The 16,210-nt window shown below is 38.9% G+C and overlaps 1 protein-coding gene across 2 annotated transcripts; it reads left to right on the top strand.

Moving 5' to 3' along the window:
• The first annotated feature begins 785 nt into the window (after nucleotides 1–785).
• On the top strand, nucleotides 786–15,694 carry LOX (lysyl oxidase). Of its 2 annotated transcripts, XM_004267433.4 has the most exons (7): nucleotides 786–1,816; nucleotides 2,169–2,277; nucleotides 3,456–3,593; nucleotides 4,833–4,989; nucleotides 8,391–8,486; nucleotides 8,844–8,959; nucleotides 12,101–15,694. In XM_004267433.4, the coding sequence occupies exons 1-7, from the start codon at nucleotides 1,195–1,197 to the stop codon at nucleotides 12,105–12,107; spliced, it is 1,245 nt and encodes a 414-aa protein (XP_004267481.1). In that variant the 5' UTR covers nucleotides 786–1,194; the 3' UTR covers nucleotides 12,108–15,694. The 2 variants fall into 2 exon arrangements, with proteins under 2 accessions (XP_004267481.1, XP_004267482.1); XM_004267434.3 differs by lacking the exon at nucleotides 12,101–15,694 and having other exon boundaries at nucleotides 8,844–8,963.
• Nucleotides 15,695–16,210: the final 516 nt, after the last annotated feature.

Genomic DNA, 16,210 nt, shown 5'->3' on the forward strand with positions numbered 1-16,210 from the left:
ACAAATGGTTATTTAAGTTTTTTTTTAATCCAAAGTCAAACCTCCTTATTAAACATATAAAGAGAAAAAAATCAGATGAAATGCATATTTGAAACTGCCTTCTGAGTGCTAAGGCAGACTTGCTCTAGCCCCCTTTACTGAAACTTCCTGAGAGACACTGTGGAAATGAAAGATGGTTCTTCACTTCCACTTAAAGTACAATTCAGGCCTGCATTTTGAAAGAGACAGGTTTATTCATCACTTCAGCGTTAGCTGGCTTTGTTCCCTGTAAAATTTTACTTTTGGTTATTAAAATATTCACTGGAGGAAATAAATTTGTAACCCATTTCTCATATTACCTACACACAGAAAAACAAAATTTGATATCTTGGGGTTTATTTGCTGAAGGCGCTTCCCATAAAAGCGAGGAGTGTGGAAATTTGTCTGGTTAACTCCTTATGGATAAGTTAGTCACAATCGTTCCTCCGCCCACTTTCCCCCTCCCCCCTCCCCCCATCCCCGACTCTCGCCCCCAGCACCCTCCCCACCTCCCGACTTCCCGCCTCTGCAGGGCTGGTGACCTAATAGCATTTTTCTTCGTGCATATTTTGGCGTCGCCCCATGGCCTGGCTGGCTTTGCCTGTCTGAGTCTTTTGAAATTCCTGCATGTTCGCCCCAGATTAAGAGTGTGTCTCAGGATGTGTGTTCCGTTTTGTTCTTTCCCCTTAACGCTCCCTGTGCAACGTGTCTGGGGGGAGGAGGACAAGACGGGGAGGGGAGGGAGGGGCAGAGGCGAGGAGCTGTCCGCCTTGCACGTTTCCAATCACATTACGTGAACAAATAGCGGAGGGGCGGCCGGGCCAGAACGGCTTGTGTAACTTTGCAAATGTGCCAGAAAGTTTAAAATCTCTCCTCCTTCCTTCACTCCAGACACTGCCCGTTCGCCGGGGCCGCCACGCCGCTCCCCGTCGCCTTCCAGAAGGACTGAGAAAGAGGAGAGAGGCGAGTGCCACGTCCCAGCAGCCGCCTTTACTGGAGAGGGTCTGCAGCCCATCCTTGGCACTGCTTGGTGGGGACTGAGATAGACGCGAGCCCAGTCCGCCTCCCTAGTTGAAGATTTCTCCCTCCCTCTCGTGATTTGAGCCCCGTCTTTCTTTTTTTTTTTTTCTCCGAGCTACGTCCTCCCGGAGCGGGGACAATCCAGCAAAGGGAGCGATGCGCTACGCCTGGACCGCACTCCTGCTCGGGCCGCTGCAGCTCTGCGCACTCGTGCGCTGCGCCCCGCCGGCCGCCGGCCACCAGCAGCCGCCTCGCGAGCAGCCGGCGGCTCCGGGCGCCTGGCGCCAGAAGATCCAATGGGAGAACAACGGGCAGGTGTTCAGCTTGCTGAGCCTGGGCTCGCAGTACCAGCCACAGCGCCGGCGAGACCCGGGCGCCACCGCCCCGGGCGCCGCCAACGCCACCGCCCCGCAGCTGCGCACGCCAATCTTGCTGCTCCGCAACAACCGCACGGTGGCGGCGCGGGCGCGGACGGCCGGCTCGTCTGGAGCCGCAGCTGGCCGCCCCAGGCCCGCCGCCCGCCACTGGTTCCAAGCTGGCTACTCAATGTCTGGGGCCCCGCGCACCGGTAACCAGACGGCGCCAGGAGAGCTCCCGGCGCTCAGTAACCTGCGGCCGCCCAACCGCGTGGACGTGGACGGCATGGTGGGCGACGACCCGTACAACCCCTACAAGTACACCGACGACAACCCCTATTACAACTACTACGACACATACGAAAGGCCCAGGCCTGGGAGCAGGTACCGGCCCGGATATGGCACCGGCTACTTCCAGTATGGTAAGCACCCCCAAGTCGCCGGAAACACCCGCGCACCCTTTCCCCAACTCTGTGGCTCCCCGACGTGGCTGCCTGGGCGCGGCAGGCCTCAGTCCATGCAGATCCCATCCCTCCCCCTGCTCCTGCAGAGGCAGCCCTGGAATCTGCTGCAAACCGCGCGCCTGGCCCCTCCTGCTTTCTTTCCACATTGCTTTGCAGCCCTCGGCGTCCCCATTCTTCTGCTAGCCGCAGCCCTACAACCGCAGTCCGGCTGGGTGAAGGGTGAGGAGTAAGGGACATGGAGGGACCCGGAGCCAGGGTGAGGGCCGCGGAGTTGTCTCACTGTTTTGCCTATCGCCTGGCTGACGTTTAGGTCTTCCGGACCTGGTGCCCGACCCCTACTACATCCAGGCGTCCACGTACGTGCAAAAGACGGCCATGTACAACCTGAGATGCGCTGCGGAGGAAAACTGCTTGGCCAGGTACCAGCTGTATCTCCTCGGCCCAGCTCCTCCGTCTTGGTTCCGGGGGTGCTGCCCAAGTGCCTGGTTCTGACCACTCTTGTTCCGTGCAGAGAGGAGTTGGGAAGTGGAACGTGTTCTCCTGGGCATGCTGACCTGGATGGAGAGTTAAAATTTTGAAGATTTCTGTGGGTTCTGACTTTCAAACTGTGGCACAAGTCAGGGAGATGAAACAAACCCTATCCTGGAGAGAGAGGGAGAGAGAGAGAGAGAGAGAGAGAGAGAGAGAGAGAGAGAGAGAGAGAGAGAGAGAGAGAGAGAGAGAGAGAGAGAGAGAGAGAGAGAGAGAGAGTGTGTGTGTGTGTGTGTGTGTGTGTCTCCTATTCTTTTTCCAAGATCCTTAAACTCTGGAGCCAACTGTTTCCAATAAGGTTTTATTAAACTATAACGTGGAAAAAATACTGTAATGGAAGAGCTTGTTAATACCCCTTTAAAAGTTTGGGAGCCACTTTGCCAGTACGGCACCCCTTATTGGGTGTCATAGTTTTCTTCTTTTATTTGAAGCCACAATTAACTTAGTTATTTTGGTATTACTTCAGCCAGAATAAGAGCATGAGCAACAGCTTTGTTTTTGCATTAGTCCTAAAATAAAATCTTAGCAATTTGGGGAATGGAATTCCCTGAGTTTGCTGCTGGGAAACCAGCAGAGGGAGCAAAAGATGATTTGATAAGATGCATAAAAAATTTTTTTAATGTAAAATAAGGTCATCAATAGTTTTTAAATATATATATTCACACAAAATAAATAAGAAAAAATTTATTTTGTAAATTTCTTCCACTTCCTTTATAACTGTCCAGCTAAAAGAAGAAATCCAAGCTCATCATCTTCATTCTAGAGTCTTGCACCACACACCATTGCACTCCCTATATTACTACAGTAATGCCGTTGTTTTAAAGATAGTTACTAAATTATTTATCTAATCTGGGAATACTCTTTTATTAGAGTTACTTCCCCACTTTACATCTTAGTTAACTGTTTAAGAAAAAAATGTATGCAAAATGCCCTGGTCTCTTGGAACTGATAGCCTAGTTGGGGGAAGAGGGTAGTGACCATTATAAAATGGAAAGGTTTTGCTTATAATTTTGTCTTTAGTTAATATTCTGTGAAAATAATAATGTTTCTTTTTTCAAAATCACAGCTCAGCATACAGGGCAGATGTCAGAGATTATGATCACAGGGTGCTGCTAAGATTTCCCCAAAGAGTGAAAAACCAAGGGACATCAGATTTCTTACCAAGCCGACCGAGATACTCCTGGGAATGGCACAGTTGTCACCAGTAAGTGGATAGGCCTCTTGGGTACTTTTGAGTTGCTTTTTCATTTTACAGGTGATTCTTGATATGACAAATTCTTACACAAAGAGAGAAAATTGCTGTTATTTACATTTAGAATTTCTCTGTGTGATTTGACATAATCAAGGAAATCTACCTTTAAAATAACACATCAACTACTATATCCTGTTATCTTTTAAACTGGAAACTCTAAGCCCAGCTTATTAAAACTGTTGATAGGATACAGCAATTAGCTTCACTAGAATTTTATCCCAGTATACTACAGGTAAGAGTTCTAAAAAAGCCTATTACAGTCAAGATCATCTACAATTAGTTAGCATTTCATAGCATTTAATAAAGATCACACATTATGAAAAGGATTCAGATACTGTTCTCAAAGAAAGATGTAGATGACTTACTCCATGAACTGAGAAGGGCCTACCTCAATCTTTTAAAAGGCCTGTATCAAACCCAAGCAAAAGGTAGTTGCTTGTTTTATCCTACATTTAAATATTTTCACATAAGGTAATTCTATAGTTTGACTTGGTAACTTGCCTAGGTGTTTACTGCCAGGAAATCCTGTTTTGTGCCCTTAAACTTTCTATAGTTCAAGCCATTTCTTCTTGTTCTTTCCTTATGTGAGAAGATGAACAGCTCAGCACCTTCACTTTAATGAAAGGAGGAAAATAGATGTGAGCACCTAATTTGCTGATAAAATAGAATTATTTCTAAATAAAAGTTTATACTAGTTAAATAATAATGGTGGATAAAACATGCCTTTATTTCTCCTTTGCATTTTAGTAAGGATTTTAAATGTGTGAGAACACATTTTTTAAAAATTTCACAGAAACCTCCCAAGAGACAAGTGCTCTTCTATTTTGGAATGAAGCATCGGTAGTGGCAGCCAAAGGAGATATACTAGATAACATATGGCAGGTTTCACTTAAACAAAGATAATTTACTATCTATCTCTATTTAATATTCAAATATAAAACAGAGTGAAATAGAAAAGCAACATACTCAAAGTAGGTCTTTTTTTCCTAGTAGCAAAGTTAAAGCCTTATAATTTTGATAGATTTTTGTCCTGGAAAAAAAATCTAGCATGAATCTACCTTTAAGAAGATCAACTTGATCTCAATTTTGATGTGAAAACAAGTGCAGGAAGCAGTGGGGATGTCATCTAGAATCCTCGTTGCTTTCTCTGTATGTTACTGACCACTGTCTCTGTGTTGTGTGGGACATTAGACATTACCACAGCATGGATGAATTCAGCCACTATGACCTGCTTGATGCCAGCACCCAGAGGAGAGTGGCTGAAGGCCACAAAGCAAGTTTCTGTCTTGAGGACACATCCTGTGACTACGGCTACCATAGGCGGTTTGCATGTACTGCACACACACAGGTAGGGTGGCAACCTGGAATCAAGAACCCACAGGCTTCAGAGAGAAAACAGTCTTCTATTTTCTTTCCTGCAGGCTGTCTTTTTAAAAGAAAAAACTATTTTATTTAGGGGGTCATCTAGTCCATATGGTAAATTATTGGGAAAAGGAAAGGGATGGCTTGATGATCCAAATTACTTTTAAAGTATTTCATCATCACAGAAAGTCAATGTGCCTACCTGTTATGTTCTACAGTGAAAAGCAGTAGTTTATTATCTGAAAAAATCCTAATGGTTTCCAGTTTCTGCACTCATTCTGTATTCTTTAACTTGATTGGTAAGCAATTGTAGAAAAGATATCTGTTTTGTCACCTGCAAAACTATTCCTCCCTCTACCTATTAAACTAAAAATAGAATGGTGATTGGGATTAGCAAAAGGCCAGAAAATAAGTTTCTTAAAAAGTACTTTTAAAAATGTCTCTTTTAATCATATGAAGAAGAGCAGAGGACACAGTTTCTTTCTCCATGCATATATATTTAAACCTACAGTATAATTGATGTCAGATGTCCTTTGGATGGATTTTTAAAAAGAGTGCTGTCCTAAGCAGTTTGTATGTCTTATAATGGGAAAATGTGTGTCATTTAAAAGCTGTGCCAGTATTTCCATAAGAAACCCTAATTTGTAAAAGGACATTATAATTTTACTCCAGTGGAAATCTTGGCAGAAAGTAGTGAATGTACATAACTCAGGGCACAAAAGGATCAGCAGCTGGCATCTTGGGAAGCAAATTCCAGGGCTGTGGCAGGAAGCTTTCTGGTGACCTAAATGTTATCGTTGCTTCTTTCCCTCAGCTTAGAACATCATAGCAATTGGAGGGGTAAGGGTTCAATTCCTCTCGCCCTGGGGCAGGACTTACTCTTTAAGCAAAAGAGATGTAACCTACCCACACATTACACATATGTGTATATAGAGGTCCCCTTTTCACTCAGTGATCTCTAAGTCCCACAGCACCCAACTGTGCAGTGGACCTGGAGTTTATTTTCTTCCTTTAGAAAAAGAGGCACTCTGGACAGCTCACTGCTGAAATATTTGAATCTAAGACTATAGGTATTTATAGCATGTGAGTCCCCCAGTTCCGTGGGGGGTGACCCTACTTCTTTTTATGTGGTAGCTTCCTTTTTTTTTTTTAATATCTTTATTGGAGTATAATTGCTTTACAATGGTGTGTTCGTTTCTGTTTATAATGAAGTGAATCAGCTAGGTAGCTTTCTTGTTAATTATCCTCCGTTTGTGTCCTATTTAACCATTATTCACTAGGTCTTACACTACAAATGACTAATGTATTTGTGTTTTTCACTAGACTGGTGTTTCTTGAACATGGGCTTCATTTAAAGGGGAAAAAAAATTCTCACAAAGTCCCAGTATTGACTTAGATTAGTTGTATTATAAAGTTTTTAAATGTATCCAAAAGTAATACTAGATAGGACTTCTTTATATTTATACTTTCATATAAGTTCTTAGATAACAAATTTACATATTAAATATATACGAAACTAGAAAGTTACATTAACCTCATTAATTTATGTAACAAACAGTTATGTTTTGCTAAAACCAAATAGTTAATCTATATAGGCTTGGCTAAGGTTCTACATTTTTTAAAAAGTTTTTAAAATGTGAATACAGGAAATGCCTGTTTGCTTACTGCCCTGAAAAACTCCTTTTTTGTTTGCCAGTTCAAATAATCAAAGCTTATACTTAAATTCTGCCACTTGAGTAAGGTAGAGTGGCAATTTCAGCATTCTTTAAAGTTCTTTTGTTCACTTAAAGGTAAGATAAGCATTGTAGCATTATTTAAACCAGTCTTAAATGGGTATCTAATCCAGTGAATCCCTTACAGTGCCATGAAGGTGGTGGTGGTAGTGGTGGTGGTAGTAGTAGTAGTAGTAGTAGTAGCAACAATAATAGCTAACACTTACTGAATATATATTATGTGCCAGAATCAGAATTATGTGCTGGAAATCAGAAACAGAAGATTCTTCATAATATATTGACTACTCAACATAAGGTTAACGAATGAGCACAAGTTGGTATGGACCAAAGTGGGAAAATGGTTCTCACTGCTGTGGCACAGGTACTTTTTGAGTTTGGCCTATCTGTACTACTGTGTGCTGTATGAGAGCACAGTTCTCCCCCATTCTTCCCAAATCAAACCACAGGCAAACCAGCACTAGTAGAACACGCTTTAGATGATTCTGCCATCTCTCTGGTGACCAAGGTGATCTTAAGCACCAAACAATTTTGGTTGCTGAAATTAAATCGTGGTATTGAGTTTAAATGATTCTAGCCTATACTTTTTAATTCATTTTGATTAGTATTAGACTGCAAATACAACAGTTAAAACGTCTGATGAAGAACCAGTGGAATCAAGAATATACCTATGGACTCCAATTTGAGCAAATTTCACCAGGCTATAACTTTCTGGAGAGCAAGGACCATATCTTAGTGGTGTTTTTCTCTTCTCAGCCTGTAGAAGGCACTCATTTACTTATTGAAGTGACTATCTTTGCAAGTAGAGTTGATGTGGCAATCATCCCTTTAATACAACAAAATATTCAGTGATGATGTGAAAAAGAACATAGTGTGGTGGTTACAATCAGGGACCCTGGACCCCAAATGCCTAAACTCAAAACCAGCTCAGCCATTAACTAGCTGTATATTCTTGTGTGAGCTGTTTGACCTTATAGTGCCTCAGTTTCTTTATTTGTAAAATGGGTTAATACTACCTCCTGCCTCATGTAGTTGTGAGAATTAAATTTATATATTTAACATGTTTAATTGATCCTGGCATATAATACATAGTTCATAAGTGTTAACTATTCAAAAATGCAATATGACTCTGTCCTTGGGGAGCTTACAATCTCTAGTTAGATATATTCTTATATAGCATGACTTTAATATAGACGAGAGAAGGATAAATACCATAAAATCTATACACAGAGTATCTTGGATATTCAGAGTATAGGAAGGTAATTTCCAAGAAGAGAAATTGGAGAGAGTTCCAATGATAACAAGACATTTGAGTCAAGTTGATTATTACATGGCCTTTGTTCCTGAACTGGTAATATTCAAGAATTTTGGTAGAGGCCTATTTTGTCACTTAAGATTGTATTTATCACTAGTGATTTATGACAATTTTAAGAAGCGAGATGTACTACTACTTATATTAGTCCTGTATTTTTTTTAGCTGGAGGTGCTATAAGGCTGAGTAATATATACTTCTCAAAGGAGATGCAATATAAGTATAGTTTTATGTCAAACTCTTGTAAGTACTAACTTAAAATTTAATTTGCAAATAATAAGCATATTCTTTAGCACATTCTAGCCATATACCATCTTTTTAATTTTTGAATTTTATTTGTTTCAGGGGCTGAGTCCTGGCTGCTATGATACCTATAATGCAGACATAGACTGCCAGTGGATTGATATTACAGATGTAAAACCTGGAAACTATATTCTAAAGGTAGAGAACTTTGAATATGTACCCATAATTTATTTCAGTTGCAACTCATGGGCCTCTTCTCTGGATTCCAATGTTAAATAATCACGGTCCTTCAAGCAATTATACATCTTCCAGAAGTACTTCTAAACCAACCTAGATATATTTTAAAAATTCTTATTTGAAAGAACTTAGGGAAAAATATACAGCCTCCTTCGATAACTTCTCCAGAGTTGAACCATGTGCCTAACTTACACCCCCTCCCTGCTTGATTTAGTTGGAGCACATTGCCTCTGTTCTAGGCCTGTGAAAATAGGAAGAAATTAACCAGTAAACACTGCTAATAAAATCTGAAACACAGATGATGTTTATGTTGCCTAGGTCAGCGTGAACCCCAGCTACCTGGTGCCTGAGTCAGACTATACCAACAATGTCGTCCGCTGTGAAATTCGCTACACAGGACATCATGCATATGCCTCGGGCTGCACAATTTCACCGTGAGTCCTATTTGCCTAGCTAAGTAATTCTCCTGACAATGAGTTTTAATTCATTGATAGGCATTATACACATTTGTTTTCACTACTACTGCAGCTTCCTTGTAAAATAGACCAAAGGTAGAAAACGGTAGCTTCTGTACTATAACATAATTAGAGCTGATCTTTTTTTGATAATGCTAGAGAATGGAGAAGGGGATGTACTCAGGTTTTTATCACTCTGAAACTTAGCTTTTAAGACAAGACACAGAGCACATTGTTTACCCTCAAAGTCTATGGCAGCTGAATCTGTAAAATATGCAATATGCAGTGTGGATAACCTTGTGGGAGCCCAGAGAGTTGGGTTTCCCGCCTCTTCCCCATAGTCCATGAAGGAGCCCTGAAGAAATTCCTAGAGTTCTTCAAAGTACACTTTGAAAGTGACTGTCTTAAAGCATGCAGCTGAAGAGGTCAGACCACCTGTTCTGTAGAAATCAAGATTTCACATATTTGAGTTCTACAAACACAAGTAATAGGGAAATACCCTGCAAAAGGAGGCTTGTATGGAGGTGCCTTCATAATTTTCCTAGTCCTGAAACCCTTCCTTGAATGAAATCTTAGAAGGAATCCCAGCATGTAAATATTACAGGTGTGGTGCTTTGATGAGAGTAATTAAAGGGTAGTTTTGTGTTCTTGTCTCTCTGTCCCACCTTGACCCCTTAAGCACTGCCTGCTCTAGTGATGCTGGGTTATAGATTCTAACTACATATGCCACCTGGGAGTGATACCTTCCCAACACAAGAACACCATTAGAGTGATACTGAACACATGTCAGCTTTGCTGTGATGTAAGAGTGCCTATGGATCATGCAGAAAGGTGTCTAACAGAGCTACACTAGAAACTTAAAATTTATAGAAATTTCTCCCTGCTACACAAACCAAGTGGTTGCTGCAGATGAACCTGTAGTTGGTGGGCTTTCCAAAGTACAGATAAACCTATCTGGTTGTGCATATTTTGCCCACTACTGGGGATCCTAGCCAGGAGGAAGGTGGAGCTTAAAGTGCATTGGGCTACATTCATCTTGGAGGGGAGCCTTTTCCTTATTTCCATAGAGAAGCAAAGCCTGTGCTTTTTAAGTGTCATCATAGCATTAGAGACAGATGTAGTCTATGACAGCAAAGGTGTAGCACTGAAAGAAGATTATCAAGTATATTCTTCTGAACATGCCCAAAATACAGAAAACCTGGCTGTTTATGGCCCATATTGTGTGGAGCTGATCACCGTATAACTGAAAATCCCCAGAAGAGGAGGAACTTAAAGTAAAATAATTTAAAATAAGTGGATTAATTTCCCTTAATTTTTATAATTCCTTAATTTATTCACTCATTATGTATTCATTGGCACTTTCATTTTTGATACAAGATGAAAATTCCATGGTGGGGGGTAAAATAAAATGCAGTCAAAACAGGATGATCTCTGCTACAATAAGCTAAGTGACTCTCAGGTACAACTGCTGCCCTCCCATGAGGAAAAGGTCTGGTGAGGTGATTCTGTTGTTGTATAGAAGGTGTCTTGCTTGTCATCAGTAGAATCCATTGAATTGGGTATTGCTAGATATTTAGAACAAATAAAACTTGTTATTTTGTTCCAGCATAGTTTCTTTCTCTTTTTTTAGCCACTTGTCACTGACTATAAATTACAAGAGTGGTTGATGTAAAATTTTAATGAGCAATATTGATCAGATGAAAATATGAAAAAATGAAAGGACCCATAGGTAGTGATTTGTAATAAAATAACGAGCTCATACTTCTCTACGAGTGGAAAATAATGGGAGAAGTACAGAAACCTTGACTTGCGAAAGAAACCCTCACCTTTAGAATGATGCTCACCTCTTATATTTTGACTTTCACTTTCGCCTCCCTTGGTAGGGATCAGAGTTCAGAGGAAGGCGAAATTTTCTCTGGCTGAGATTCAGGAGTGGCTTTAGGACAGCATTTGAATTGGGCCTTGAGGGCTGAGGAGGACTGCACTGGAGAGAGTTAAGGAAGGGCATGCTGGGAGGAGTCAACATCACCTGCAACTGCATGGCAAGAAGAAATTGCAGGGCATGTTTGGAAAAGCAAGTCTTCTAGTCTGGCTAAGGCATAAGTTTCATGGGCAAAAAGAATGGAAAATTTGGGACCAGATCAAAGCGAGCACTGAAGAGCAAGCTAAAATGTTTGAACTTCATCCTGGTGGCCACGGGGAGTCTTTGAAGTTTCTTGAGCAAGGTGTGTATCTTGCCTAAAGCCATGTGGTCAGTCCATGGCTCTGTAAGCAAGTGCGTGTGATTCCGTTGGTAACGTTATTGTACTTTTTTTTTAACTCTTAAAGACACATCATCTCTTAGTTCACCGATTGTTTTTCATGCTAATCAAATATTTGAGAGCATTCTACTGGTGTGTAAAAACCACCCAGTAAGAAAGTGTGTGCCTTTGATGTGTCCTATCTCCCTCATCTTCCTCACTGTAAACCCAACGTATGAACCAGGTAACTCTGTGGCCCAGTTCAATTCTAAGATACCATGATTAAGTTCTTTTTTCATAGAAATGACTATTTGGAAACTGATGGTTTATGATTTGGACTAAGTGATTCTTATTTCATTTATGTGGGGATCTATGATCACAGTATAAATACAATATTAGGTTTATTGGCTTTGACCCAGTCTCGGCCTGTTAATGTAACATTCTACATCCAGAACCATGCTGGGAAAGGACTAATGCAGGACAGTGCAGAGGTCATGAACCTGCTTCTTAGTGGACATGCCACACTTGCTGCAAGGAGTGAACTCACCGGGCCAGGGCTGCTGTTCCTATAAATCCTGCTTTAGCCTTGATTGTTTCAGAGGATGTTTCTTTTAACTCTAAACATCAAGTTTGTAGGTATCAGGCATACACTTTCTGCTACTGACATAGTCACTTTCTTCAAATCAGTATTAAAATAATGTATTAATGGATAATTTCAGAAGGTGACTATCCCTTTGGTTGAGGGAAATTGCTATCTATCTATCCATCTATCTGTATACACAGACACATATTTTAAAAAGGTGACTTTAAACTTGTCTACTATACTCATTCAGAGTATTATCAGGTTAATAACTTGTCTTATTTTGTTTTCTTAATCTAGGTATTAGAAAGCAAGCCAAAACTTCCAATGGATAAATCAGTACCTGGTGTTCTGAAGTGGGGAAAAAATAGACTAACTTCAGTAGGATTCATGTATTTTGAAAGAGAGAACAGAAAACAACAAAGGAATTTTTGTTTGGACTGTTTTGTAACAAAGCACATAACTGGATTTTGAACATTTAAATCGGCATTATTTTGGAAATTTTTAATATTATCATTCACATTACTTTGTGAATTAACGCAGTGTTTCAAGTCTGTAATTGCACACTTGGCTCTTTCAAAGAAATCCAAATTTCTTATGCTCCTTCTGAAATTATAGTGCAAAACGAAAAAAAATATTTCAATGAATGAGTCAAAATTATTTTAAACTGAGAATTTTCTAAAGTTCTGAAACTTTAGTGAACCATAATAACTGGCTTATATATGTCCTAGAATAGATTACTTTAGAAATGAGGCTCCTACTGTTTAAATAGATATGGACACATTTGGTGCTGAGGAAGGAACAAACACGTTACCATTGGTGTCAAGAAATATTACTATATAGCAGAGAAATGGCAATATATGTATTCAGATAGTTACACCCTATATAAAATTTATGTTTACATTTTAAAATTAGTAGATAAACTCCTTTCTTTCTGTCAAGTGTAAAATTTCATTCTGACTTAAGTCAGCTTTTGTTTTGGAATTAATTAAGTAATTGAGCTGCCCAACTCCTGTCTGACCTTTGTTGATGCTCCCCTCTATTCTTTAGTTTTCCTATGGGCAGAGACCTTTTAATTGGCATTCTTAAAATTACTGTTCTGGGGACTGCTATACATAGGACAACTGTGTCAATGGGAAGTCATTCTGATGATAGATGTAATACATCCAGAGATAGTATGCATTTAAGTATATTAAACTATTAGCCAAAAAAATTTCCTTGCTTACATGAAAATCATTCAAACAAGTACCCCAAACCACAACTGTCTCTAAAATACTTAGAAATATTAATGAAAAACACCTTAGGATTTTCAACTTTTCTACATTTTTTAAATGATCAGCTTTAAAAAGAATAAGACTGAAAAATTTTAAATTATCCAGAATAAATGACAATGTATATGGATACAAGAACATTATCCTAGGTCATCCAGGAATCAGTCATACATGTTTTTTTGTGTGTGTCTGAAATATAATACAAATTAGCAAAGCACATAGCATTATATACTTGAGATGTTGGTCAATAAGGAAAGAAACAACAACTTTCTGCAAAACCAAGGACTGTGTTGCATGAGACAGCTGTGATTTTATTTTAAACTGTGAAACCATGTGCCACAACAGAATTTGGAGAATTTCTATTTTTCTGAGATTCAAAAGGTACAGAAAGAAATCAAATTACACGTTTAAGTTAGTGGTGCTTAAGCAGAAATTTTCCTCCCTTAACCAGTATTAAAATCTCAAGCAAGGTATTTCCAGTGCCAGGACACATTAGGTAGAATTTAAAAGTGAGTTGGCATCCCTGTATTATATGTCATAGAGCTGTAATGTCAACACCAGCTACAAGTAACCGTTCTGCACTCAACGAGTGCCTAGCAAGGCAAGAGGGGCTAGAGATGGACAGTAATCAAGGGTAGATAGAGTGGGCCACATGATCCTCATCTGCCAGGGCACACACTTACCAAGAGACAATACAGACAGCTTGATAGAGACCCAGAACTTCCACTGAGCTAGTATCTGAGCTATGGGATAGCTTCTTTGATGTACCTCTTTGCCTTAAATTGCTTTTAGTTTTAAGATTGTAGAATGATCCTTTTAAATTGTAATCTTTTCTAATAGAGATATTTTAATATACTTGCTTTTTTAAAAACAAAAACTACTGTCAGTATTAATACTGAGCCAGACTGGCATCTACAGATTTAAGACCTGTCATTTCATTAAGATTCTTACCCCTATACTAAAAACTAGCTAATATCATGGCCTTTGGATACATATGAGAAGATGTATTTACTATCATTCCATGGGCCTTCCATCTATCTGTACATCCATCATCATTTAAAGGCCTAATATACACTAGGCACTCACATGCTAGGCATTGGGATATGAAAATGATTGTCCCTAACCTCAATAAGTATTTGAAATGTCATTATAACCCATGAGGTTCAGCTTATTTCATTTTTAACATCGTAAGTACATGTCTGAAAGAATTTCTGTTTTAAGCACTATTGTTTTTCATGACCATAGTTTATTAAAGAAAATGTTAAAAATGAATAGATATATGCATGTATGTGTTACTAACAGTTAAAACTATGTTTCCAACCCCTGAAGTGTCTGCCTTTTAAATGTAACACGTACCATTTCGTTGATTTTAGAAAAAAACAGTTTCGATTAAGAGGCTAAAGATTCTCACTTACTCCTTATATAAATATTCCTCCCCACCCCTAAACACTCCCACATAACTCACAAGTATTGATTTAACACTCAATATTTTTGAACCTCAAGTAATCTCTTCTCTGAATAACCACCAAGACTCACAGATAATGATTAGCTGGTAAAATTTATCCATTAATAAAATAAAAAATATAATCCAGTCTTACCAAACTCTAAATAAAAAATCTTTTAAACAGGAAGTAGAAATGATACAAAGAATGTTGAGTACTGAAAAGAGACTGGTTTTTAAACTAATAAGAACTGTGAAAAAGTTGGCTAAATGGAAAGATAACTTAGTGAGTCTTCCACATGCCATATTAGTGGCCTCATAATTATTCAGACCACAGTCTGTATTAAAGATGTCTTGACCTTTGAGGCTAGGATTCAGTCTCGCAACAGTACCATAACATACAAACACATAACTTGCCTATTTCCAGGAAATCTTTATATTTTTACATAATGACTTTATTCACAATTGCTATCATCTAATTATTCACTAGGCATTATTTTTAATAATGAACAATTTTTTTTCTCCTTGACCTCATAGGAGATAATCACACTCATAAACGTTCCCAATACTTAGATTGTAGAGGAAATGCAGTTCACTAAAATTATCATGGTACTAAGAATTTCTTTACCAAATTTGTTAAAATATTGAATTTATGGTCAGAAGATATTTTGTTTTAAAAATAGCTTGATAGTTAATAGTATAACTGATAAATAAAAATTACCCTTTTCTATATTTTTTATGTTTAGAATTCATATTCACAATCAATATATTCAATCAATAGCCATATTTCATTCCCAGCTACCAAAAGTCCTGGGTCACTTTTGAACACTTAAAGCATTTCATTTAACCTTCTAGCCAAAATGGTGCTGAATTATTTCAACTTGAATGTAAAATGTGTTGTCTTAGCTCACAGGATATAAACATTTAATATATAACTGCTTACTATGAACTGAGTAACATGTGATTTGGTATTGTAATGTTTTTAATGAAGTTTTAGTTTCTCCCAAATTTTTCAGGAATTCTAGTTGTAAAACATTTTTAACTTTTTTGAAGAGCTCTTATTTTAAATGCCCAGACACTGGCTTTATATTCTTCTTTACACTCTCACATTCTTTTATTATATGCCTACACTATGATTGCAAGATTATGTAAAAATGCCTTGAATAAATGATTTCAAGTGTCTAGAGTGGTCATTTATTGTTACATATAAATAAATGATATGAATTTCACTTTAGATTAAGATCTTAAAGCCATGTGTATGGTTGGTGGTTTTGCTTAATTGCCTTTTGTATTAACAAATTATTTAACAAGCTCACATGACTTGAAACTTGTCTGTGATGGATAAAAATCTAGCTGACGTTTTAAAAAGAAACTATCATACATGAACAGATTCTAATGTTTGTCATCATTACCGACCACTTCCAAGGATGCAGGGCAAGCATTGTAAGAATAACCACTCTCTGTTTTGATTAGCATTTCTTAGAAATATACAAGAGCATATATACACCCAGGGGACACATCCAGCTCTAGATACAAATTATTTATATGAAGAAAAATATTGCTATCTTAGTAATCCTTATTTAAACGTGTACCAGATTAGCCTGGAAGCTGGTAACCTGAGAGGACAAACAGGCCCCAAACTGTGGGCAAGTGTTTTGGGAGGACAATTTGAAAAATTAACCCACGAACAATTCACCT

The sequence above is a fragment of the Orcinus orca genome, chromosome 3, assembly GCF_937001465.1.
Source record: "Orcinus orca chromosome 3, mOrcOrc1.1, whole genome shotgun sequence".
Taxonomy (NCBI): Eukaryota; Metazoa; Chordata; class Mammalia; order Artiodactyla; family Delphinidae; genus Orcinus; species Orcinus orca.